Here is a 24,990-nt window from a genome sequence, read left to right on the forward strand (position 1 = left end):
GGACAGGATTGTATTCAAGCCACCTTGACTTCACGGGGAGATGCCTGTCTGTGATGGTGCATCGGAGTTGTCCGTCTGTGGAAGCAGTGGAGCGTCAGGAGGAACGCAGGGACCCCCCGCCCTTTACAGCTGAAGTGACCGCAGCAGCGGTGGGTTTGCCCACGCCTGTTGCCCGTGGGCCTGAGGGTTCCTAAGAGCAAAAGGGCTGTCAGAGGGCTGGAGCACGGGCTGCTTCGGCCCCCTCGAGCCTCCGGGAGCGCGGGCAGCTTCCCCCGGCCCGGCCCTGCCGCCGTGGGACAGCGCCCGGGCCTGTCTCCCTGCGCTCGGCAGCCGCGGGGCGGCTGGACAGCTCTCCCGCCGCCCGGCCTGGGCCGCCGCCCGGGGGGCGCCGCCGGTGGCGGGGAGCGGGCCGGCTCCCCTCAGTGGGCGGCCCCTCGTCCCTCCGGCGGCCCCGCCTCGGCCGCGACCGACGTCAGTGGCCGTCGGGGCCGAGCCCCTCGCCCGCCCCCGCCCGCGCGCCCCGCCGTCCCGCCCGCTCCCGCTTCCCGCGCCCGGCGTTGGACAGCGGCAGCCACCGCCTCGGCCCGGCCCGCCGCCCCGCCGCCGCCCTCCTCGGGAGCCGCGCAGCGCGAAGATGGCGGCGTACAAATTCCTCCTGCCGCCGCTCAGCCTCCGGATCCTCCGTCCCGCCGCGCGGGCGCGGGGCGCCGGGGCTCAGGTAGGGCGAGGGGCGGGGGCAGCCGGAGCGCCGGGCCGCCGCTCGCCCGCGCTGCCCCTGTAGCGGCCGGGCCCCGCCGGCGGGCCGCGCCCCCTCCGCGGCCCCCTGCCCGCCGGGCCTTCGCCGCCGCCCGCCCCTGCGGCGGTGACCTTGGCTGGGTACCGGCCGCGGAGGGGCCGCCGCCGCTGGGGGTGGACGCCTCCGGCGGGGGGGCGAGGCGCGCGGGGCCCGCAGCCCCGGGAGGGTGTTGTGGCCCCACGGCAAGTGATGGGCTTTGTCTTCTGCGAACGGGAGGGCTTCGGCCCGCCGGAGGCCCGCGGGCGCTGCGGAAGGCGGGCGGCGGGGGGAAGGCAGAGCGTGGCCCCGGGGTAGGCCCGGCCCCGACGGCGGGTCGGGATGCCGTGAGCTTGGGGGACCGGCCTGGAGGTTTGGCTGTGGGTTGTAATGTGGTGGGCTGTTTTATTTCCCCCGCGTTTGAAGTCGCAGCGCGATTGCGGTGTGTTACGGTGTATTTCCATCTTGGTGTCACCGCGTCGGCCTGCCCGGGGGGTGGGCTGCAAGGTGTCGCAGGGAGGGCCGGGGTGGTGAGCACAGCTCCCTGTAGGGCTGTCGGCCGACGTGTGTTGGCTGTGCAGCTGGCTCGCTTGCTTTGCTCTTCGTGGGGCGAAGCTTCTGCCAAACGTGGCTGTTCCAGTGGGTTTCCAGCCCACGTGTAACCAGAGCTAACTTAATTTTTCATCTCTTCAGCCAGAATTGCTTCTGTGGCTTTTCTTGTTTTAGTTGAAACAGCTCATCTGCTCTCCTGTTCATGCCCACGTTTACTCTTTCTGGTGTCCTTATGGCCAAATAATCATAGCTCTTTTAGTCTTTGTTATGTTAAGTTGCATTTTGCTCTTCTGTAAGATTTACTTCAATTTTGATGATTATCCTAGGAGCTAGCTGTCCTCCTGTTCCTTCTCTCTTAAGCCTGGGCTGCCAGCTCCTGAGGTCTTAGCTTGCTGCCCCGGTGTGCAGAGGAGTGTGGGTGATCCCTGGCACCTCTGCTCCCTGAAAGCCCATGGCTTAAAAGGCAGAGTGGGTGGGAAAGGGACTGAGGAGAATGTATTTGGTGTAGAAGGGCAGATACCCCCCATCAGAGGCATCCAACCTGGGAATGCGTGTGTATGTACCTGCTGCTCTGTTGTTCCCCACTGTTGCAGGTAGTCGGGGAGATTAAAGAAAAGGCACTGTGTGGTCTCTAAAATATTTATTTCCCTGTGTGTGGGTACAGGGACATGGCAGTGGCCTGGCTTCTCTCTGGCCCTGGCCCTCATGCCTGCTTGCAGCCCTGTTGTACGAGGGCTCCCAAGCCTGCCAGCACTCTGTAGTCATTTTGTTGCTTGCCTACCAAGTGTGCCCAGAAGGGACACTCTTGGCAGTCTTACTATAATGATGAAAAAATGTTTCTGGAAGAAACGGTCGTGGTATAATTGAGCATGGGGAAGGGTCTTTTACCTGTTCTCACCTGGCACTCACTGTTCCTTATGACCCAGGTACTGATTTTTTTTTTTCTTTTTTTTGAGCCCATCAAAGCAGGGGAACATCAGTGTTCCCATTGGGGAGGAGATAAGCCTTCATTCAGAAAGTTTTTCTTAATATTCAGTATAAACTCTTGCAGCCTTAATTATATAAAGAAGGCAGTTTGTGTTATCTTGAGAGTGAGCTAAAAATTATTGCCCTGGTAGTAAAAGGCAATAAAGGCCAAAAAAAAAAAAAAAGGCAACTTTTTTTAGGGAAGAATTAGGCTATTGTCTTTAAAACATGTGTAGATTAACTTATTTATTATTTATTTATTCATTCTTCTCCCTCTTTCCCACTTTAAAATTTCTCACTTCTGTTACCAAATTAGAAATGGAAACACCATAGGTAGTATTTTGACTTCCAAATCCTGTCAATTTATGGAGACTGTGTCCATGTCGTGACTTAAATGTCAGTTGCTCCTGGTGCATTGACAGTACTTGATTACTATTATTGCATGGTAGTATTAGTGGGAAATACTTCAAGAAGGGGAAAAAATAAACAAAAAAAAGGTAACTGTGACCTAAGAATATAATAGATGAGTTATGATGGTGACTGTGCAATGGCTTTGCACTGTGATATTTCATTTTGAGTGTGGGAACTGTATTGATTACCCTCTTGCCCTCCCTATTTCATCTGTTTGTTGGAGGCTCCCTGATTCTGGGCTGTTCTTCAACAACACGAAGGACTCTAAGACTGTGTTAGGAATCTGGGGGAATGTTCACTCCATTCAAGGGAGCCCGTGCTTACTGTACTGCCAGTGTAGTGCTGTACTTCATGTTGTTCCTTGGCCTCCAGTCAAATTCTGTGGTGGTTTTGGCTCTCTGCTTCAGTAATTTCTGGTTATGTTTACTGTCTGGATATCTTTGAAGCTACAAGTAGCAATATATAGGTTAGAGCAGCCTTTGGGTTGCTCTAACTCATGCTGAGGAATTGCATTTCTGAATCTGTTCACAGTAAGTCACAATTTGTCAACAGTTTAGGATAGAATTCGGAAATTTAAAAACTGTTTGGATATTGTCAAATTGATGCAACTCATATAAAGCCTAGAGCCTTCTTAATACATATGAATGTCATAAAATATGGGTGATGTGGGGGATAGACAGACAACAGAGTCTTTGTTTTGGAGATTTGAACCATTCCCTCACCAGCAATGTTTAGTGCTTACATTAGTGATTATTTTTTTGTATATATATTTCTGCCCTTATCTAGCCAGAGGGTTGGTCTTCATTATAAAGTTACTGTGTAATGCTTTTTATTCATTCATTTGTTTCTTTTAATGTTGTTCCAGATTTCTGGATGCTATTTTTCTACCAGCTCTCATCACAACAGCAAATTTTACACTGATCCTGTTGAAGCTGTAAAAGATATACCCAATGGGGCAACTATACTTGTTGGCGGTAAATATTTAATTTCTTTATGGATGCAATCACATTCTATTAATGAGATACTTCTTATCATTTTACTGTGTTGCTTTTAATATTAATTAGTGAATCCATATGCTTGTGTGGGTATATTAAATAAGTGATTTCCTACCCTGCTAATGAGGGGCAGACTCCTTCAGGGAGAAAATCCCGGTTTGTTTCTAGGGCAGGAAAAAAGCCTCAGAAAAATAATGAGTATTTTTTCCCCACTAGTGAAGTGTTAGGCTTACTTGTGACAGTTTGAATGCAGAAAATCCACTTGGTCTTTTTCAAGTTAGCACTGATATTTCAGATGGTGAAGAAGTAAAATGTGATGGATTATTCTGATTGCAGCATTCTTTGTATTCTGTTACCTGCCTAGTCACTGGGTCTCTGTGACCTTGAACAAATCGCCTAATCTGTTTCTGGCTGTAGGAAGTGTAGGTAATACTTATCTACGTTACACTAAAGAGTTATAGTGGTGTTTCCAGAAGTTAAGAAGTTGTGTCATACTGGCTTTCACTGTGACTCAAGCTTTTGAATATTCTAGATGATTTTCACAATTTCATGTCATTGAATCTACTGAAAGAAAAGTTATGCCTCTATTTAGTATGTTGTGAGTGATTTTTGTAATGAAGAAGTAAGGAATGTAATGTAAAGCATGGGAAACCTCACTGGATATGTATAATGAGGTAAAATACCTTCTAGGAAGAATGATTGTATTTTTTTTTTTTTTTTGGTGGAACAAAATGTCTGAAGCTAAGTGGCTGGGAAGGAAACAGTAGTAGTTGTACAGTTTGAGCCTGGCCTGAGACTTAGCTGCCTTGAATGTGGCATGGTATTTCATCTTAGGCATACTGAGTTCTTGCATAATATGTAGGAGTGTGAGGCACCTCAGCCTCGGTGGAGATCTGGGTTACCGGGCTTCTAGTTACACATCTTCCCGAGAGCATTAAGATTCCCAGATTTTTATCATCTTACTATGGGCTAGGCTGTATGGGAGAACTTGCTTCTCCTGTTTGACATTGTTGTGAGCAGCAAGAAACTGAAGGTTAGTGTGGTAGAAGGAGGAATAAGGAGCACAGTGATTAGGACACACATCAGTAGAGCCAAGGTCCTGGAGCTCTTCTCCAAAGGCCATTTGTGTGTGAACAGACCCCTGATGGCTAAGTGGCTTTCATTCAAACTGGGAAGCATCTAGTGACTGGGAGATTCCAGTACTAGGGTACATCTCCTTCCAGAAGTGTTGGTTTATTTAGCCAACTAAGGAACTTGTTCTACTCAGAAAAGATTTTTGATTAAACAGTGCATGTTCTCAGACTTCTGATTAATCTATGTTCTTTCAAACACTTGTTACATATTAAATTTTCTTTTATTTTATGTAGGTTTTGGATTGTGTGGGATTCCTGAAAACCTCATCGGGGGTTTACTGAAGACTGGAGTGAAGGAAATAACGGCAGTCAGTAATAATGCAGGGTAGGTATTTATATGTTGGTGGTTTAATAAGTACGGACTAAATACTCTGTTCATGTGAAAAGGCTGATATATATGAAAAAGTCTTACTTTTCATAGTAAGAGTTTTCATATTAACCACACAGCTTTGTTTGAAAGTCTAATTTTTGGAATAAGCCCAGAAAGTATGGTACTCTACGTATACTCAGCTTTGTCCGGGAGTAGTTGTCACTGGTGTAAACAGTTGCAGTTATGCATATTTATATATATTTAACTGGTTGACTGTAACTGAAAATTCTGAGTTAGATGCTTTAAATGTAGTATCAGTGGTTTTATTGCGTGTGTGTGAAGTTTAAAATAGGGATTATTTTTTTTTAAACTGCAGTTTGGTGCTTTCTGACCATCTTGCTGTAATTCTGTTACTTGGAAAAAAAACCCCAAACCCCAGACCACACAACAGTGGAGAATTTTTATGATGAAAGAATGGAGAGCCTTTTTAATGGGTCTTGAAATTTTTTATTTACTTTTTAAAGTGTTTACCCGTTAAGAAATTCATGTGGGGTTGGCAGTGAGGATAATTCTTTCATTATTATAATTATTATAATTAGTATTATAATATTATATAATTTCTCAACTTCTCATTAGGGCTAATTTTTACACAAGCTATTAATTGCAGTAGACTCCACAATACCTAACGATCATCATATAGAGGAATAACCACAGCCATTTCTGTTGTGCATTGATAAAAATTGAATTGATAAAATAGAAGTGCATTGATAAAATAGAAATGACATTAAATAAAAATACTTACATGCAGGATATAATAACTTGTATTTGAAGGTAGCCTGGTCAATAAGACTGGTGTTCTGTTCCTTGTAGTGTTGTTGGATGACTAGCATCTACAGGTGGCCCTAACCTTGTGACTTATCCTATTAAATGTCACCTTCAGCAACATAATAATTCCAGTGTAATCTAGTTCATGTAGATTTAAAGAATATTGGAAGACTGATGTCTCCTTGTGGCATTTTACTTTAGCAAATCTTCTTTGATTAGGGAGCTTATTCTCAACTCTACTGTCATGTGAAAGAGGAGTCTTCTCATAGCTAGATGTACTGAGGTTATACAGCCCAGTTTTTCAGGAAGATAGTGTGAGCATTCTTTCCAGTTTGTTCTTTTTTGTTTGTTTGTGGGTTTTTTTAGATAATGTTGCTTACTTTCAGCACATGATAGTATCTGTGTTATCACATTTTCTGTGAATTTTTACTTTTGAATGCTGTATTTGTCGTGAAATAATAATGAGAATTTTGTATTGTTTTCACAGAACATCATTAACATTTACAATTATGAGCCCTTTCCATGGGTTGGAAGTCTCCCATCTGTCCTGCAGAAGCTCAACCTTTATCCAATTTCAGAACGAGAGCTGTGCGGGGCAGAGGGGACAGTCACTAGCAGACTTTTCTTCTGTACCTACATTAGAATAAAAGAGAAGTTTATGTGAGTCAGGAAGGTTGATTGTGTATAAAGAACTTTGTTCTTCATACAAAATGAAAATAGATGTCAAACCTTGCTGCTTCAATTCCTTCAGCCTTGCCAAAGAAGTGAATTAAATGGGATTTACCTAATAATGCTTTGTGCTGTTTTCAGCTGCATCATTACAGCTCCCAGTCTGTTTTGTTTTTAACCCGGCTGTATTTAGTGTAAGTTAAAACCAAAATGCTACTAAAACCACACAGGTTTAGTTTACATATGTGTATGTATATATATATATATATATATATAAGGCTTCTGAGACTGAAGTTCACAGTATGTTGACCTTCATTTTTTTCCAGTGCTTCATGCTTGCCATTGCCCATTCATTGGATAACAGATATGATTTTTATTTGTATTTGACATACGCAGTCAAATGCAAGCTCCTTAGACTCTTGTGGGAAACAATTTCTGCTGGATAATAAAAAGGAGAGAGAAAAAGACAGAAATAATTTTGAGTGGAGAGACCAATCACTTAGAGATCATTTACTTTCCTCATACTCTTATTTCTGAATGACACACATATATGTAGAGAGATTGTACAAATGTTCCTGGGAGGGAGGTGAGGGTTTGAATGTGAGGAAGAGTGAAGAGAGCAGCGTTGTGGAACAGAATGGAGGAGATAACATTTTGTATTGTATTCTACATGTAGTTGGTGGTGTTACAGGTTAAGAGTTAATTTTGCTTGAAATATTGCCAACTTCCCTGAAAATTCTTTGGATATGAAACATTTGGTTTCTGGCAGGAAAGCAAAATTTAATTCTTTTTTATTGAAACTAATTTTCCATGAACATTCATGGAAGTCCAGTAAGCTTCTCACAGAACAGTGTGATGATTTGAAAATGCCCAAGGGCATCTAGGCTTTTCATAAAATCTGGTTTGCAAAATCCTGCTTTTGCTCTCATGTTGAACAGTATAATTATTTTGAAATGAAATTAATAATATAATCTCATATTTTGATTTTATTTATTGTATTACTATTACATGGAATGTAGCTGCTATAGTTTGGTAGGGTGTAAGGAGCTAGGTTGAAGTACAGATGTTGTCATTAACAAACTCATTACAGTGATTGTTACCATTTAAGCATCTTCTAATACCATGCAAAAAGTATTGTGATACTATCAAGTATTGCAATACTAAGAAATGGATTTTAAAACTAAAGTAGCACAGCAATCCTATACCCTGCAGCAAAAAGGTGAATTGTTTCTGTAATCTTGACATGTCAGGTGCTTTGTGGGATGAATAATTTGCCGCTTTCCAAGATGCCTCAGGATTCAGGGTGTTTTGCTTTGGTGCTGCTGCAGTGTTTGTGTTGCAATCAATGACCTGCTGTGTTTCATCTTCCTGACTGCAGCTGTTTTCTCCAGCTCTTCCAGCGAACAGGAGGTAATTGGTTGTGGTTAGGTTTTCTCATCCTGCAGTGGGTTAGCAGGCAACCTGTAAAATTGGTGCAGGGAAGGAGCCAAGTACTTAGGCAGCCAGCCTACTCGGGAGAACAGTGCAGCCACATGGATTAAGTCACATGTCTTTCAGTACACGTGAACCACAAAATGTGTTACAGAGCTATCTGTTTATAACTAAAATAGCAGCAGTGGAGACAGTGCTTCACTTATATCTAGGAGGAAGCAGTAATTAGGAAGTCCTGAAGCCCTCTTCCCAACTCTCTTTTAGCTGGCAAGAAGGTTCAGCAAAGCCTAGAAATGCTTGGCAGTGTCAAGGAACAGCTTTAAAGGAGTAGGATGTTCACAAGTTCACACAGCACTTTTCTGTTCTGCAGTGTAATACGGAGGAGATTCCTTCTGCAAATCCTTGTTCAAATCATGTAGTTGCTGGCAGGTTAAGTCCTTGTTTTGACCTTTGAAGGGCTTGCCAAGGACAGGTTGTACAGTAGTGTCTGGGGTGCTCTTAGGCACCCTGGTTAGAAACATCATCCTGCTAAATTTACTGTCACTGTGCATTATGCTACTGCACGTACTATGTCCTAGCTAGTGAAATGGCACCTTTAAGAGTAGTTACTCTTTTGCCAAGCCAAACAAGGCAAAGTGTTTGAAAGGGAAGCAGTACAAATATCCAGTATCTCTGGTATTTGCACTATTTGCTGCAGGGGTAACTGGAGCTTGTGAACCAGGGAGATAAGTGAAAGATATCATGGTGGGAGGATGTGCTGCTAAAATACAACCTCTGACACCTTCCCTTGTAACTTATATTTGTGTTGTTTGTATTTCAAATGCGTCCTTTAGGCTATGTTATTATAAGCCCTTTATATTTAGAGGATTCTATCTCATTAAGCTACTAAAATCCATTTTATTAAATTTTTGCTGCCTTATTGTTTATATTTGGTTTGTTCCATATACATCAGGAGGTCCTTATTTTAAACCTTGATTCAGTAAATTCTCAAATAGTTGTGATTAGTATACAGTATCTCTGCATAGCTGTTTTTTCATCTGCTTGTGACTTTGTGGTATCTTGTTGCTTACTGATTTCAAATTACAGTAGACTTGGATGTTTCAGGTTAGCTTATGGTAAGACTTCCCTAACGCAGGCTGTCAGACCTATGGTTTCAAGATCTGTGTTGCAACAAAAACTATGTTGTTGTCAGCATAGCCAAATATTTAAAATGAAAGGTTAAGAAATGGGCACCAACTTACTATTTTTAATTAATTTTGGGTAATGAAATGGATAACTGATTTTGGCTATAATAACACCTGAGATCAACATTTTCATTCTATCTTTTGCCACCTCAATAGGCTGAATTTATGCTTGCTAAAAATGAAGTCCATTACTTGTGGTAGCTGTGCATGTGGTTTGACTTGTATCAAATAAGCTACTTCCATCTGGGCTTTGTCTGCTTTTGAGACTTAAATATGCAATTTTTTTGAATGCGATAGTCTTGAACAGTAGGGTTTTGCTTACAGTAAAAACTGAGCAGTGACAGTTAATACCTTAATTACTAATCACCTGAGTGGTCATCTGAATGGAGATTGACAGCATACTGTCAGATTATCATAGATTCAGACCGACTGCTTAAAAGGCATTACCAGCTTTTTGAACTTTTAGTCTCTGTGCTCTTTTTGAAGTTCTTTGATGTTAGAATGCTACACATTAGTAAGGAGAAAATAGCTTTGAGATAAACATTTGAACTGTTGGCCATGATGCATGAGTGCACTGTTACTTAGCTCTGTTGAAAGTAATATCCTGGTTTTCCTAATGGGCTATTTGCATTTGCCAAGTCTGCACGTAAGGTGCTACTCTATGGCATCAGATGCAATGGTAAACTTACTGCACCCCATGTTTTAAAGCACAAAAGATATTCTTGTGTTCTTAACAACTAAATACTTTGAATTTAAGGCAGGATTGATAAATGTTATATACGATAAAGTTTAAGGTTATCTCATTTTTCAGTTACTGCTCTGAATTGTATGTTTCGGTTAAAACCAGAATGGGTCTGCCATTTTTGCCACAGACTCCCTGTTTTTCTTGCATATGTAACTCCTATGGCTTAATTCCGCCCTTATTACTTTCATATATACATATATGTTATGTGCTTTATATTTTTATATTTCTTATATAAAAGCTACTGTCAGGTGGAAGTTGCATGCCAAATTTGCGGAAAAGTGAGAAGTTTATTCACGTATTATAAGGTGCCAAGTGGTTTTAATGGCATGAATTTGACAATCCCTTGATTGAGAGCTAAAATGTAACTGAAGAAGTTCACAAGGGACTGGGAAGAAAGCATGTATTACACAGAGTTGTGATCAGGGTAATGCTCAGAATATCTTACATTGTGTGTCGTTTTTGTATATGCATAAGGAATTGTTTAAACATCCCAAACGAAATGTACTTTCAGAAGTAAAATACAAGGTCACCAATGACTCATTTCTCTTGGGGAAGAGAGAAGAGCGGAATTAGGTAAAATCTCATGCGTGGCAAGCTGCCAAAATAATGAGGCAAGGTATATAAGATATTTTCAGTGTTAAGTTGATTAATTGAAGCAGTTTACTCATCTCCATTCTTAGTAAAAAAATCTTAGTAAAAAATCACATGCCTTATTACAGCTGTTAAATTGGTGACACTGTGTGAACTGCAAATCCCTGAAAATCTGACCAGATCATCTTGCTAATTTTAGTTGGAGGTTATTTGGGATTTTGGCAGGGCAAATTGTACTAAACTATGCACTACATGGAACTACTGAGAAATCAGCTGTAGTGACAACTTCCTGGTTGTAATTACAAAGAAAGACAAAATAGGTATAGAACTCTGCATGGTCGAGGAACTGTGTCAACTTGGTTTTAGAAAAGTGACAGTAAAAGCTAAACCTAGCTTTCAGCCAGGAGGCTTTTGAAGTATGACAATTTCATGATTTATCAGATGAAGTCTATACCATATAACTTCACTGTGAAGGAAAAATATGGTAAATTATAAAAGTTCTGAATAGGATTGTTTTATTTGTTCTAAAAACCCCACAATATGCCATTTCATAGCAAATAGGAACGTGGAAAGAGGAGACCTTGCTACTGATGTAACCATGCAATGTACAGCACTTGTCCTTTTCAAAAACTATCTGCCTTTGCAACTTTTTGATGGGCTTGGCCTATATGATTGCACCTTCATTCTTACAGGAGTGGAGCATCGTTTCTGGAGGAGAATGACAGCGATAGAATACTGCCATTTTGCTGTGAGGCTGAAGTTTGTTGAGATGAAGTTATTGGAGCAGGGAGGACAGGGTTGCCCAAGAAAGCTTTAGCAGCAGAGGGAGAAGAGTGCAGTGCAAACACTGCAGAGAAGGAGCAGAGGCAGTTTAAGGCTCAGTCATGCCAACCTGCACGTAGGGCTTTGTGATTCCTGGCAGCTGTGGGCTTCCTTGTATTCTTTCTTTCTCCTCTCAAAGTGGAAGAAGTCTCAGGCTGCTGAGCTCGGGGAGACTCAGTGCAGTTTCTTTCGTCCTTTGCCGTGGGGTGAAAAGGTGGTGAGACAGCACCTTTCTGTGGTTTCTGGGGGCTGTGACCCACTGCCCTGTTTTCTGTCCTACCTCTTCCTTCTCCTGACCAGGACTGCCTTAACATATGTGAGCACCCCATACTTTTCCTCCTCTTTTCTCAGTCACCTTCCCTCATAGAGCTTCTGTCTCTTTTCTGCTTTCCATTAAGCAGTTACCATTAGGACAGATAAGAAAATACCCTAGGAAAAAGGAAAGAGAAAAGGTGGCCGAAGACAGTGTCTCAAGTATTAATAGGTCAAATAAACATTATACCTCTGTCTTATTTACCTTCCTATGAGCTGAATCTGTTTTTCTCTTCATTGGTTGACTCCCATTCCTCATGTTGCCCTCATTCCATGTATCCTGCTGGAAGTGGAGGACAGAAAAGGAGGAAAGACAGAATTTCATCTGAGCTTGCTCCTTAGTAATCTTCCAGTGTAACACATGGGGCATTATTGTGGGACATAGTCTCACTGTTAAGAGCCAGCTAGAAGACTGGGGAAGATGAGTCATCAAGAACTGTTATATGGGTGATTATCCACATTTATTTTACCCTTGTTTGTGCCTGCACTTTTGTTTGGTGTCTTCTGGCAAACACCATCTATTAGGCATCTACTTATTTTCTGCACAAAGGCTATAAAGGATCATTTTTTGGTGCTGCTAGAATTATACTCTATGATTATGTTTGCGGACTTACGAATGTACATCACTAAGGACTCAGATGGTGTCTTCAGCCACATACCTTCTTTCATGTTGGTAAATTTTCGTGCCATAGTCAGGCATCCTTGTGACCCCAGAAGCTTAAGGCTGTGTTACTAAGACATTCCAAAAAGGTAGTGATTGATGCATTCCTTTTAGTGGGGGAGCATATCTGGACATCCCTACAAAGTGTGGGCCTATCAGGAGACATAACTACATGTAACTTGGGGCAGATCCTTTTGGGGACTGAAAAGTTGATGAGATGAAGCCTCTTTTAAGTGGAGAAGGATAGAGGAAATTGTTTCCCTCTCCACTCCTAACCTCTTGCCGGGAAGACTTCTAGCTCTGGAACAGGTCCATCTGTTACAAGTTTCATGCGTAGTTGTGCAACACTCAGACCTGCTGAATGCCTAGGGAGACTGCTCATGTATCTGCAGAAACTGGCAAGTGTCTTTACAAGACACATTATCTAGCAGTAGCACCAACTATAAATGTGCTTCTTTGCAGCAACAGCAAGTTGCAGAAGACTCTGCCTTCTGCTTGAGGTGGAGTCTTACTCCAGAGTTCTTACTACATGCTTTTCTTTCTCAGTCCATAGCCTTCAGGGGTGATGTAGTTAGCCTCCCATCCTTCCAATCCCCAAATTACAAGGGGAGAAAGATTGGCTAGGACGTCATGTTAGCTCTTCTTTGGCCAATGTGTTTTAATTCTCCAAAACTCAAATATTAATCTTTCATAACCAGTGACTTCTGGTCTTGGTGGGATGTCCCAGAAATATGCAGTGCAGGTCCTGGAGAATCTTTGAACAACAAGTATAGAGGAAGACTTCTTTTTAAGAGATGTTGAATGAATCTCTCATGCTAGTCAATGCAGCTCACCATCAGCTTCCAGTGTTCCCAGTAAGGGCAGCCAGTCTATCCTGACCACCCTCACTTTTCTTAAATACCTATAAACATCTTGACAAGGCAGAGATAGAGCAGAGTGTAATTATCTCCTTTTACTCAAAAAACTCTCAAAAGCCATATTATGTGTCTTGCCGGAGTAGTGTGACGTTCCAAGTCTCCTTTTTTTCTGCATAAGAATGCAAATTTCTGTTCCTTACTTCATCAGGCTGTGCAGGGCTTGTTGGTGTTTGAAGCTTTTATCAGCTTGGAGACTTTGGTAATCTCTTCATCCCTGTGTGCTGTAGAATGTTTTGCTTGAGCCACCAAAGAGGAAGCTCCCAGAGCTGCAAATTACCGTTTATCTGGAGCGCAACATCAACCTATTGCCTTTGACTACTTCCAGTATACTTGAGATATGTTGACTAGATCTGCCTGGGAGTCATCTTTGGCTGATACTATTTTTTTTTTAATTAAAAAGGGCAGACACAAACTTTTCACAGAAAGGTTTTGTAAGTCTGAGAGGGACAAAACAACAGGAAGGAATGTATTGCTAAACAAGCAGACCTCCTTAATTTTTCTTGTCTGCATCCGTAGAATGGGGAATTTGGGTCATCTTATGTTCTTGATGAGTACCAAGTTAGATCTCTTTTCCTGTATCTGTTAATTCAGATTTCATGCTAATACAGAATGATGAAACTTGTAGAAGTCTTTTAACAATTTTGAGGGCAAAAGAACAAATTCTGTGTCTAGCACTAAGGTGTACTTTCACTCTTCTGACAACACACAACAACTACATTGACTTCCACCACGCCTTTTTCCTTCCTATCTAGGACAACACATTTTTATTGCACTTACCTTGTTTAAATATTTAAAGGATGGAATCCAGCTTTTAAAATAGATATACAAGATATATTCTTTCCATGAACCCAGTAAAGTATCTTTTTATCGTTACTATTTGATAGGAAGGGCATTGCCCACAAGACAGATATTTTAGGGGTAACATTTTCAGCATAAACATAATTTAAGCTGAAAAGTTCAAGGAAACTTTTGCACTAAAACAACACAACCAAGAAAGCTACAAAATTGGAAAGGGAGAACAAATAACTAACAATAACCATGAAGAATGTTATATTGAAAGTAATTTCCCTAAACCTGCAAAGGGTGGGGAGAACAGGAGTGAAAGCAGCGTTTTCACAGCTGTGTGAAATGTTGCTTAGGACATTCAAATATAAGAAAAAACATAGGAAATGTAAAATAGGCTGAAGTGCCCAAAATGAGTTTTTGGTGGGAGATGAAAACTGATGTGTGTGGACAGAAAAAGGGTTACTTTAGCTGGAAATCTGAATGCAGTTCAAACTGCCCCTTGCACTACAAGGCACCATACATGTTTTTTCAACTTCTGTACTTTTGGTACACAGTACTCTAGTTACAAACCCAGTAAACTGCCTTCAGATATTGGCTGGTCTGTTACATTTCCTTGCTACCATTTATGACGAGAGGTTGCAGTTCGATGGCTTTCTTGTGAGAGGGATTATCCTGCTTTGAGTAATCCTATACAGGAAATTCAGGCATATATATTTTTATTCATTTTTTTAAAATCCATTTCTTTGCCCACAAGACTCTTCTTTCTACTCTATTCCCATTTCTTTTAGTTTTACACTGCTGGATTTTTTTTCTGTGGGGAGTTAGGAATATGGGTTGTTTTCATGCAGCACTCATTTTCAAGGCTTTGGCACTGCAACACTTCTAACATTGCATCAGTTAGATTTTATTTTTTTTTAATAGGTCAGAGTTGGAGAGTGGAGCAAGCTTTTATAATACACCAAGTTCTTTACAGCTAGAGAACATAGAACAAATTCAGAGAACCAGGTCAGAGAAGCTTGTTTCACTTCCTGTCATGCAGTTTGCAGAACGCCTGAGTATGCATAGAAGTGTGTATCTTCTTAGAATAGTCCTAACCTTAAAATAGTCCTCATTATGCATGCGGTTGAGAAGTATTTGTGACTGCACATCTGTCCTTGCAGCTGTTGTGAGTGTTGTGGTAGAAGGTAAAGAGCTGGTGCTGGTACTGCTCTGCTCAGCCCCTTTCCCTTCACACGCAGCACTGCAGCACATGCTCTGGGGTGTTGGTGCGGGCAGGCAAGAGGATACTGTTGTAAAAATGGGTTCATCATTACCACTTTTATATTTGAAAATTAATACTATATAATAGTGAAATTTTTGAATCTGGCATTTTGAAAGGATGCTACGAGGTCACAGCTGAGATGTCTGACATGGATCCTGAAGTCGTGGAGTACTAACATACATTAATTGAGGTTTAGTTGTAGCTCAGTGAATTCTTTCTTCTGATCTACACTGATTTATTGCGCAAAACAAATACCTCTCAGCTCACTCAGCATTGTATCTTGATTTTTAAGTTGGGGTGGTTTTTTTGCCTTTTTTGAGAAAGATAGGTTTTGAGATTATTTTTTTTTGTATGAGGAGTATAGATTTGTATTACAGTACTTATACAGGTCCCCTTTACATTAATTTTTTCCCGCATCACTGTAGCTTATAAAGCCAGGATTAGGGGATATACTTACTGGTAATTTGGGAAAGGTATAAGGAGGGAGAATAGAGGGAAAGCAGTCTGATGCATTCCTTTCTCCATCTGGTCACTAGTGGAAAGATAGTTAATTTCTGACAGTACCTGGAGAAGGAAGCAATGTTGTAGTCATGGTGGTGTAAAAATACCAGAAGGGTGAGGTTTGTATAAGAAGGAGATGTATTTCATTAAAGCAATTAATAGAATTTGAAACTACAAACAACCTTTTTGGAGCTCTTCTTCAGGGGTGGTGTTTTCAATAGGATGCATATATTGTAAGCACATGGGTATGTTAATTACAGCGTGCTGAATACTGGGTGTAATTTCTTAAAGTATTCCTTTACTATTTTTCAGTATTCCTTATCCTGAAGTCTCAAGCCATTGTGTAGATTAAGTCGTACTGAATTGAGGCGACTAGTGGCAGATACACGTCACTTTTTGTGAGGTGCTTCTGTATCATGGCATCTTTCCTGTACTGGGAGTGGAAGATCTGAGTTCTCCACTGATATGTTGCAGACACCAACATACATGTGGAGAAGCTTCGTGTACATGTACCAGTCTGCCAACATCCTCCATAATGTGTTGGAAATGTGAAAGAAACATGCCTTTGTAATAACATCTATATTTATTGCCATTTTTATTTTTTAGCCTTATGTTTTTTTCAAATTGAAATAGCTTTTTTTTAACACAGCCCTTTGGTCACAGGAACTCTTGAAATATATTCTTATCAGTAGACAATACAGGGTGAAAAACATTGCAAAAATGCTAAAGACTAATAGACAGTAATGTCTTTAGGATATCAGAATGTGGAAGCACTGGCACAAGAGAAATGTATGTTAGCTTTGGCATTCAGTTTAAGCTGATATTATGACACAGACAAGAAAATCTTGACTGCAGTAAATCTTTTGCTGGAGTAGATAATTACTAAGAACTGAATTTTTTACTGTAATAAGAAAAGTTAAATCCAAATATTCTCTTACCTTATATGCAAACTAACTCCATAAATATGAGTATGCCTTTCTCCTTGAGCTGCTAAACAATCCCTTACTTTTTTCCTGGGGAGCAAGAGTTTAAATAAAAAATAAGTCTGTGTTCATGCAAAGCCAGGTTGTGCCATGTGAGACTTTTTATTAATTAGTAAGGCTTTTTAAAGAGCAAATATGATAAAAAAAAGTAATTACTTTTTAAGCTGGTATTTGTATCTGTTACATGTGAAATGTTTTTCAAAGGGAATTTGGGATGTATTCAGTGCCTTGGAGGAGGTGAGTCTGAGCACTGGACTTGTAAATTTTACTTGTAGCTTTGATGTTTTCACACTTTAAAGCTGGAATTTGATTTTTGTCTCCCAATTCCTTATGTCTAAAGTGGGGAAATATAACTTTGTTCTATCTTGTTAAGTCATTAAGGTTAATCAAATGCTTTGAATACAACAAAACTGTTATAAATGCTGAGTATTGTCTGGCTTTTTCTACACAGTGTTGACAATTTTGGACTTGGTCTTCTGCTTCAGACTAAGCAGATAAAACGCATGGTGTCATCGTATGTTGGAGAGAATGCTGAATTTGAACGCCAGTATTTATCTGGTGAGCTTGAAGTTGAGCTTACACCTCAGGTAAGGAGCGTCTCTGGGAGGCTGGTTATTTCTTTTCATCGAAAATACTGAGCAGAATAATGTGTAAGTGCTCTTCAAAAATGATTTTGCAATCCCGATGTTTTGCCTGTGTGCAGATGTGCAGTAAAGAGAGATGGCACTTGTAATCTGTGGTGGGTTGACCCTGTCTGGACACCAGGTGCCCACCAAGCTGCTCTCTCACTCCCATCCTCAGCAGGGCAGGATGGGGGATGTAACCAAAGGCTTCTGGGTCAAGGTAAGGACAGGGACAGATCACTCACCGACTACCGTCATGGGCAAAACAGACTCGACTTGGAAAATGAGTTTAGTTTATTACCAATCAAATCAGAGTGGAATAATGAGCAATAAAACTAAATCTTAAAAAAACCACCTCCCCACACCCCTCCCTTCTTCCCAGGTTTAACTTTACTCCCCATTTTCTTTGCCTCAGCACCACAGCGGGACGGGGAGTGGGGATTGTGGTCAGTTCGTCACGCCTTGTCTCTGCCATTGTCTCTGCTGTTATGTCTGCTGCTCCTTCCTCATCACACTTCCCCTGCTCCAGATGAAGTATTAATATCAAGTGTACATCTATATATCTGTATAGACATACGTATATGCACACAGATATGTATATTTTATTCTACAGTGTTTAATTTTTGGTAGATTGTGGAAAGACACATGAAGTATGCTCAGTACTGTGGCCCATGTAAGGGGAAAAAAAGTCAGGGACTTGCGGAATTATTGGCATGTGCTGTTAGGGCTGTGCATGTGCAGTGTGCCATCTAGTGGGTGGGAATCACATTAGAAGATTGCCACTTACAACAGGACAACTCTTTTGGGCTTGCTCATTAAATCCTAATTAAACTAGTCTCTGCATAGTGTTATGAGCCAGTATATACAACTTAACTTTTTCACACCATACTTTTAATTATTTTATCACTGTCAATAATACAGCCTGAATGCAATGAGATCCTGAAATCGTGAGATCGATGACATTCTATTGAGATATAGTTTTGTGAAATTACTGCTCCAGCTTTAAAACCTACAGCATGTTAGTGTGTGGCATTTCCAAAGGTGACACATGACCTTTGTGCTTTAAACACCTATTCATTTAAGTTTCTAGCAAAAGCACGAGTCTTAAGATTTTATGGAGAAAAGAGTCCTGGGCTCCATGTCATGGGAATGTCTCTTAGAAGCCCAGAGATGGGCAGAAAAGCTCCTTTTAAACCCAGCCGGCCAACATGGAAATAACCAGGCGCTTATGACACCTCATGTTTCAAAAGCTGCACATCTTAAATTTGTTTTTTCCTTCTTTGTACTTAATGTTCAGTGCTTTCGTCTAGAAGACCTGGAACTCCTTAAACAAGTAGTTGGCTATGTAGACTACACAGACTAGCTGTATAGATCCACCATGAAAATACTGGGTCTACAGTGTGAAACGGTAAACAGTAAGGTGAATTAATGACTTGCTAGGAGATGCAGGGATTTGAAATATTTGTGTCAACATAATATAGCCTTTTGGATAATGCACTTCAAGTTTGGCATAAGTTTAGGCAAAATGGGGGACTGTTGTGTCAGGGAGAGGTCATGGTGATGAGATCTTGAAATGCTAGGGCTCATTGGAACACAGGACTTTGTATCATTGCATGGTTTCCATCTGCCTTTTGCCACCATTTTGCGAACCTACCAGAAGTAACTGTTTCAGGGTAACTGGGAAGAATGCAACCTATGTTTTGAAGGCTGTCAAGCTAAATAATTGATTTTGAAAATCTTGTCTTGCTTTGAATCCAGAAAAATACAAAACAGATTTGGGAAGGACACTAATGAAAAGCAGGCAGATGTGTCTTTGGCCGTAAGTCCATAATTAAGGCTGGTGGGGAATTTGGACTGTTAATATCCTTTGTACAGCTGGACACAGAGCAGACTGCAGATGGGGTGGTCAGTAGAGTAGAAAAGCTGTAATGTCAGCTTCTTGGTATTCTTGGCATGGGCAACCCAGATCACTGGACTCCCTCCTCCTTTCTTGATATGCTATGCATGGCTGTTTCAACTTGGGAGTACGGTATGAAGTTTTTCTTAAGATGTTGGAGAATGAAACATGAATACGTAGGACCGTTATAAAAGCTTATATATATATATATATATATAAAAGCTTCTAGCATATGTAGCCAGGTGGAAGACAGAAAAAGAGCTCTACTCTTCCCAGAGTAATGAATTGGGAAACAAGCTGAAGGAGAGGCGGCACAACAATGTGCTGGGGCTTGGGAGTTATGTGATGGTGTGTTCTTGAGCAATTTATGGCCATGTGTGAAGCATTCTTGCTATACTGAGTACCAGTCCCACAAAGGAGAGCTAGAATGGGAGGAAGAAATAGATATGATGGTCTGCTGAGTTCAGAAGGAAAAGCTCCAAATGACAGGATATAAAAATGAGTTCATGCAAGCTATTCATCAAAGTTTAATTTGATACTCCCAAATGACTAGTTCTTAAATATGTTTTCCCATAGGGTACACTTGCTGAACGTATTAGAGCCGGAGGAGCAGGAATCCCAGCATTTTACACCAGTACTGGCTATGGGACACTGGTGCAGGAAGGGGGAGCGCCTATCAAATACAACACTGATGGCACCATTGCCATTGCCAGCCAGCCAAGAGAGGTAAGTTATCTGTTATTAGGAAGCCTTCTGCTTTGAAAACTGAATTTCTTACATATTTCAACATAAACAGTAGTTTAAGCACCTCCTGGCCAAGTTTAACCTTTGTATATTGTAGAAGAATAAAGCTGGGTTAATTAGCATTGATAATATACAGCTGTGGGCTGGCTTCAGGGGCTGCGAGTTGGCCGATGTAGATAAGGTGCAGCTGTGGCTGGTTCTGTTAAGGGGTTGGGCAGCCAAGGAAGAGACAAGAGAGAGAACACATGCCCTGGATGAGGAGAGGCAAGGAGAATGCAGCAGAGGGACTGGCATGAAGAGTATGCTGGTATGTCATGGTAAAAGACCTTATTGCAGCCGGCTAGTTTGGAGAGTGCTGCGACAGTATATTGAATTAATAGGATGTCTGTGGTACCAGACATGTTAGTTTTGCTCCCACTGCTTACTTCTCTCCTCTCTGATGTGTTAGAAAAGTTTTTACAGCTTTAGGGTGACTTAGCATCAAGAACTGGTCCAAGTGAAAAATTGCCTTCCTGAGTTACTCTTTGCTTGACAGTTCTTTGACGAGGTGTGCTGTGTATTCAAAAAAGTCTTGTACCAGGCCAATGTAGTGCACAGTATGGATTGAGAACAACCTCCTATTAGTGAGGCAGGTGCTCTTTAAATACTGTGGTATGGAGGAAGCAGCCCTGCAGCTGTATGTGAAGTTTTAGCATTAGAAGAGATGGAACGTTTTCCTATTAAATAGGGAAGAGCTCAGTTGACAGACTCTCAGGAAATGCATTTACCAACAGTTGAAATGCAATTTAGTCTGAGTATTTGAAATTGCAAAGAAATAAAGAGTGTGGCTTCCAAGAGAGAAAGAAGGGTTTCATACTGAAATTGGATGTAGAATTTGGAGAAGGAAAGAGATTCCTCAGTGCCATAATTTGGAAGAAATGGATGGGGCTAATGCTGTATGTTTCAGTTAAGCTGCAAACTGCTTTAAATTCTTCAAGAACACCTCTGGGGTAAAGGTAATTTCCTGCCGCACCCCCCCCCCCCCCCGCCATTTTCATGTATTTTATACATGGCTATTTTCAGTATGTAATCATTAACCTAATCCCTTTTTTCCTTGATTTTCTTACTGAATATGTCTCCATGATGTGTTACTGTTTGAAGGAATGTTTTCTTTATTAAATAGCTTATAATACTGTTAAAATTTTTATTCTACTTTTAACATTTGTGGAAAAGTTGCTCTTAGTTTCCTCAGTCTTCTGGGGGGCTAAGAACACGACTAGCATATTTTGATCAAATCCATTCTCCAAACCCTTTTTGAATGCAAGTGTAATTTTATAAAAGCTCAGATCTTTATAGTACCAAGAAAGTGACTTCTGACACACTTGTCATACTTTCTAATCCTCTCAGAAAGTTTAAATAGTTCTCAAGTAGTATTTGTGTATATTCTAATCTTCTACATTGTTAAGAGAAATGCTGTTTAATGTTTCTATGTAGAATTAAAATCCTAGCTGTTTGTCAGAAGCTGTTTGGCTTCAGGCACAGTACCATTTTAAATATTGATTATAAATGCAGGTAAAATCAAATTAAATTCAGCCTGGCAGAAGATGTGATTTGAGTACTCCGTCTCAAATCCACTTCATTTTAGATTTGGGGTTTCTGGTGGTGGGCAGTGATTATAAGTTTTTACAACAGTTCTGCTTTTGGTTAGGTGGTAGATATGCAGGAAGAGGCATGTCTAATTCCAGTAGATGGAGCAGCAGGTATATGGATCTGATTCTTGTTCTGTGTCACTGAACAGAGACACTACAGTAAAACTGGGGTTTACAGCCTTTCCGTGTTTCTCTGTTATTATATGGCTGGGCTGTGGTTTTTCAGGTAAAACTTTTTTGCAGTACAAAAAGAAGACTAAACTATTCTCTCTAGGTGCGAGAGTTTGATGGTCGTCACTTTATTCTGGAGAAGTCAATTACAGGAGATTTTGCTCTTGTGAAGGCCTGGAAGGCTGATCGTGCAGGAAACATAATTTTCAGGTATGACTTGTTTACCAGTGGGAAAAGATTCTTTAATTATTTAGATAATGAAAGAGGAGAATCCTGTCTCCTTGTGATGTCAAAAAAGTGTTTGACTGATTTCACTTTCTTTCATATTGCCTTTCCCTACTGTCAAATTATACTGCTATAAAAAACAAAATATAATTACTTTTTCTAATGACTTTTGAGAATTCAAACGTAACTGTGAAGTAAAACATAAATAGTCAAAAATGAGACATAGCAGACCAAAGGCAGTGTGGTGACTGTGAAGAAATGTAGTGACATTCTGTTCGTTTCAATTTTCATGTTAGTTTGCGTCCTTTTCTTTGTGCAATTGAAGGCTGAACCAAAAAGTGCAGTCTCATGTATGTTGGAAGAGAAGGGAGCTGAGTCAGTCTCCTGGCCAGTCAGTAATGGAAAAACTTGATTCTGTCCCCAGAAAAGTGTGTTTAAAGTCACTTTGATCTCAGTGGTGTGAGGAAAGGCATCATAGCAATTTAAGTAGTGAAAAGTCTGGGTGTTGCTGTATTTGTGCTCTGGTTTGTCCTGAACTGAATTAGGAGAGGTTTGAGTATGTTTAAGGTGTAATATTAAATCAAATTGCATGAAAATTAAGAAAGACTTTTTTATTTTACCGAACTCTTGATAGCCTGGTTTTGCCACTGGCAAGACAAGGTGGTTCCTAATTAAAAATTGAACTTCCTTGTGTGCATGTACATGAATTTTATGGCTGCTGATCTGCTTTCCTTAGGCTCTGGGACATGGAATACAGGAAACAGTCTTCCCCTTTGGGCTTCTCTTTGTTTGATCTTGAGCCCCTACTGTCTGTGCTTTTACCCCATATCTATCTAGTGATATATACACTCATCTCTGAAAAATTCTTTCATTCTCCACAGGAACACACTAGTTGCGTTCTCCCTTTTCCACCCCCGTTTATGTCCTGTTGGTCTCTATGACCTTCCCTCTCCCTCCTCATCCTTAGTCTTCAAGTCTCCCACTTTCACACAATACAATTGATAGCGGATACTACTGCCATGTGGAGTGGAGACCTAAAAATCTTGGCTCCTTTCAAGTGTAACTGATCAAAGATGGAATCATCATCATCCAGTATCTTATTCCATGTAGACTATTGCTAGCTTAAAAGAATTTGCTCATAATAAGCAGTGACCCATTCTGCTCTCGGATGAGACACAGATTACCTGATGGCCTAGAACAGAGGAACATAGGTGCATCTCGTAGCCTGTGGGAGTCAAAAGAGGAGGAAATGGTAATAGATTAGAGTATTACAGCAATGTTTGTGATCTACAGGATGAAAAGGAAAATGTATTTTTGACATTGTGCTACATACTGAGTGTGTATTCACTGCCAGTGGGACCCATCCATACTTTATTATGTGACTTCTATTTGTGTTTGCTGAGTTATACCTAGATAGACATAGGTGCCGTTTGCTCACATCTGCCACTGCTTTCGCTGGTATCTCTGGAGCCAATAGGAATGGACTAAGTGTCTGCAAACTATTAATCACCGTCAAGCTTAAGAGTCTTTTTAAAATCTAATGTACTTCAGGTAGACTTATTTGGACCATAGGGCAATGTGAGTTTTCTTGTCTAGTCTCATACATGACATTATGCTGTTTTCTTGGGGATTTGGAATGGCATAAGCTCCTTTAGAAAGTAATTTTTTAAACAGGGTTTTCTACGTGATACCTCATGTCCCCTAGCTCTTTTGTTCTATACAGTATGCTGTGGCTGCTTTCCTTCTAGGCATCTTTATGCTGAGTGGACTATTCTGCTGTGTCTGGCCCAGCAGATAATAATTGTTAGGTACAGTGTGCCATTACAAAGACAAATAATCCAAGACCCCCTCAAACAATGAAATAATCCCACCTTGTTCCTGTGCTAGCTGAAAGGATGTGTATATGGGTATTTTGCTTTGTTAGTCTGGTGCAGGTACAAGTTCTACATAGCAGAACGGTGGGTCTCCAGGTCTTAATGTCCCTTGGAGCTTTGCTCATTAGGGACAACAGCAGGCAGTGCTATTGCTTTTGTGGATGTTCTCCCTCCTTTGGGTCCCCTCCCTTTCCATGTGGTACCATTCTGCTTTGGAGTTCTTCTAGCCCACTAAATACTTCCACTTTACAAACATATAGTTCCACTTTACAAGCAGAGGTGTAGTTTGGTGCTGTTGAAAGTACGCCCTTGACAAAGGAACAGAGATGTTGAAGGAATAACCTGAGTCAGGGCCCCTGCTGTCACAGTCATCAGGTTATTTCTTCATGCTTCAAGTGGTTCTGCAGTACGTAAATTCAGTTAATATTTGAGATGTCCCCTCATATCTGCACCATTAGGTATGCAGTGGATGTCATTCTTTGGTTTAGTCTACTATGAGCTAGTTTGCTATTTTTTGCCTTTAGGAGAAAAGCCATTTTCATGCCTTTGGGTCAGCTTAGGAATCCATCACTGAAACAATGGATTTTTTAGATGTTGCTGAGTCTGGATGTCCAGAAAGCTATCTTAAAATGAAAAGGCCAACTTGGCTAGTTAGTTTCTGGATTTTATACCCCAAAAACTTCAGCATTTTTCTGTGTTAGAAAACAGTGTTTCTGTTTTTTCTTTTTCCAGGTGATTCTTTAGAAAAGACCTTTGATCTTGTAAAAGGCTGCTGCTTCTGAAACAACTTTACTAACATTCTGAATTGCACAAGCTTTTGTAAATAGGGTCAGAATCAATCCCCTTAACTCTTCTCAATTTGACATTGAAATGTTTTCTTGTAGCTTTTTCTTCTATGTAAAAATAACTTTGTATCAGTTTCATTTACTGGCAGACCAGCCACTATGATCTTGAGCAAGTCTTTGGCTCAGAAAATAATGGCTTGGGATGGAATACTGAAT

General features: G+C 40.9%; 1 protein-coding gene across 1 annotated transcript in view; it reads left to right on the forward strand.

The window, feature by feature from the left end:
• Window positions 1-297: 297 nt before the first annotated feature.
• The window catches only part of OXCT1 (3-oxoacid CoA-transferase 1), an 86,114-nt gene continuing 61,421 nt past the window's right edge, over window positions 298-24,990 (forward strand). The window contains exons 1-6 of the mRNA XM_056324654.1: window positions 298-718; window positions 3,567-3,675; window positions 5,064-5,154; window positions 17,279-17,414; window positions 19,924-20,073; window positions 21,994-22,100. Of these exons, the coding sequence (XP_056180629.1) occupies window positions 635-718; window positions 3,567-3,675; window positions 5,064-5,154; window positions 17,279-17,414; window positions 19,924-20,073; window positions 21,994-22,100 (677 nt within the window). The 5' untranslated portion in view covers window positions 298-634. The remainder of the gene's footprint in view (window positions 719-3,566; window positions 3,676-5,063; window positions 5,155-17,278; window positions 17,415-19,923; window positions 20,074-21,993; window positions 22,101-24,990) is intronic.

Source organism: Falco biarmicus, chromosome Z (assembly GCF_023638135.1).
Source record: "Falco biarmicus isolate bFalBia1 chromosome Z, bFalBia1.pri, whole genome shotgun sequence".
NCBI lineage: Eukaryota > Metazoa > Chordata > Aves > Falconiformes > Falconidae > Falco > Falco biarmicus.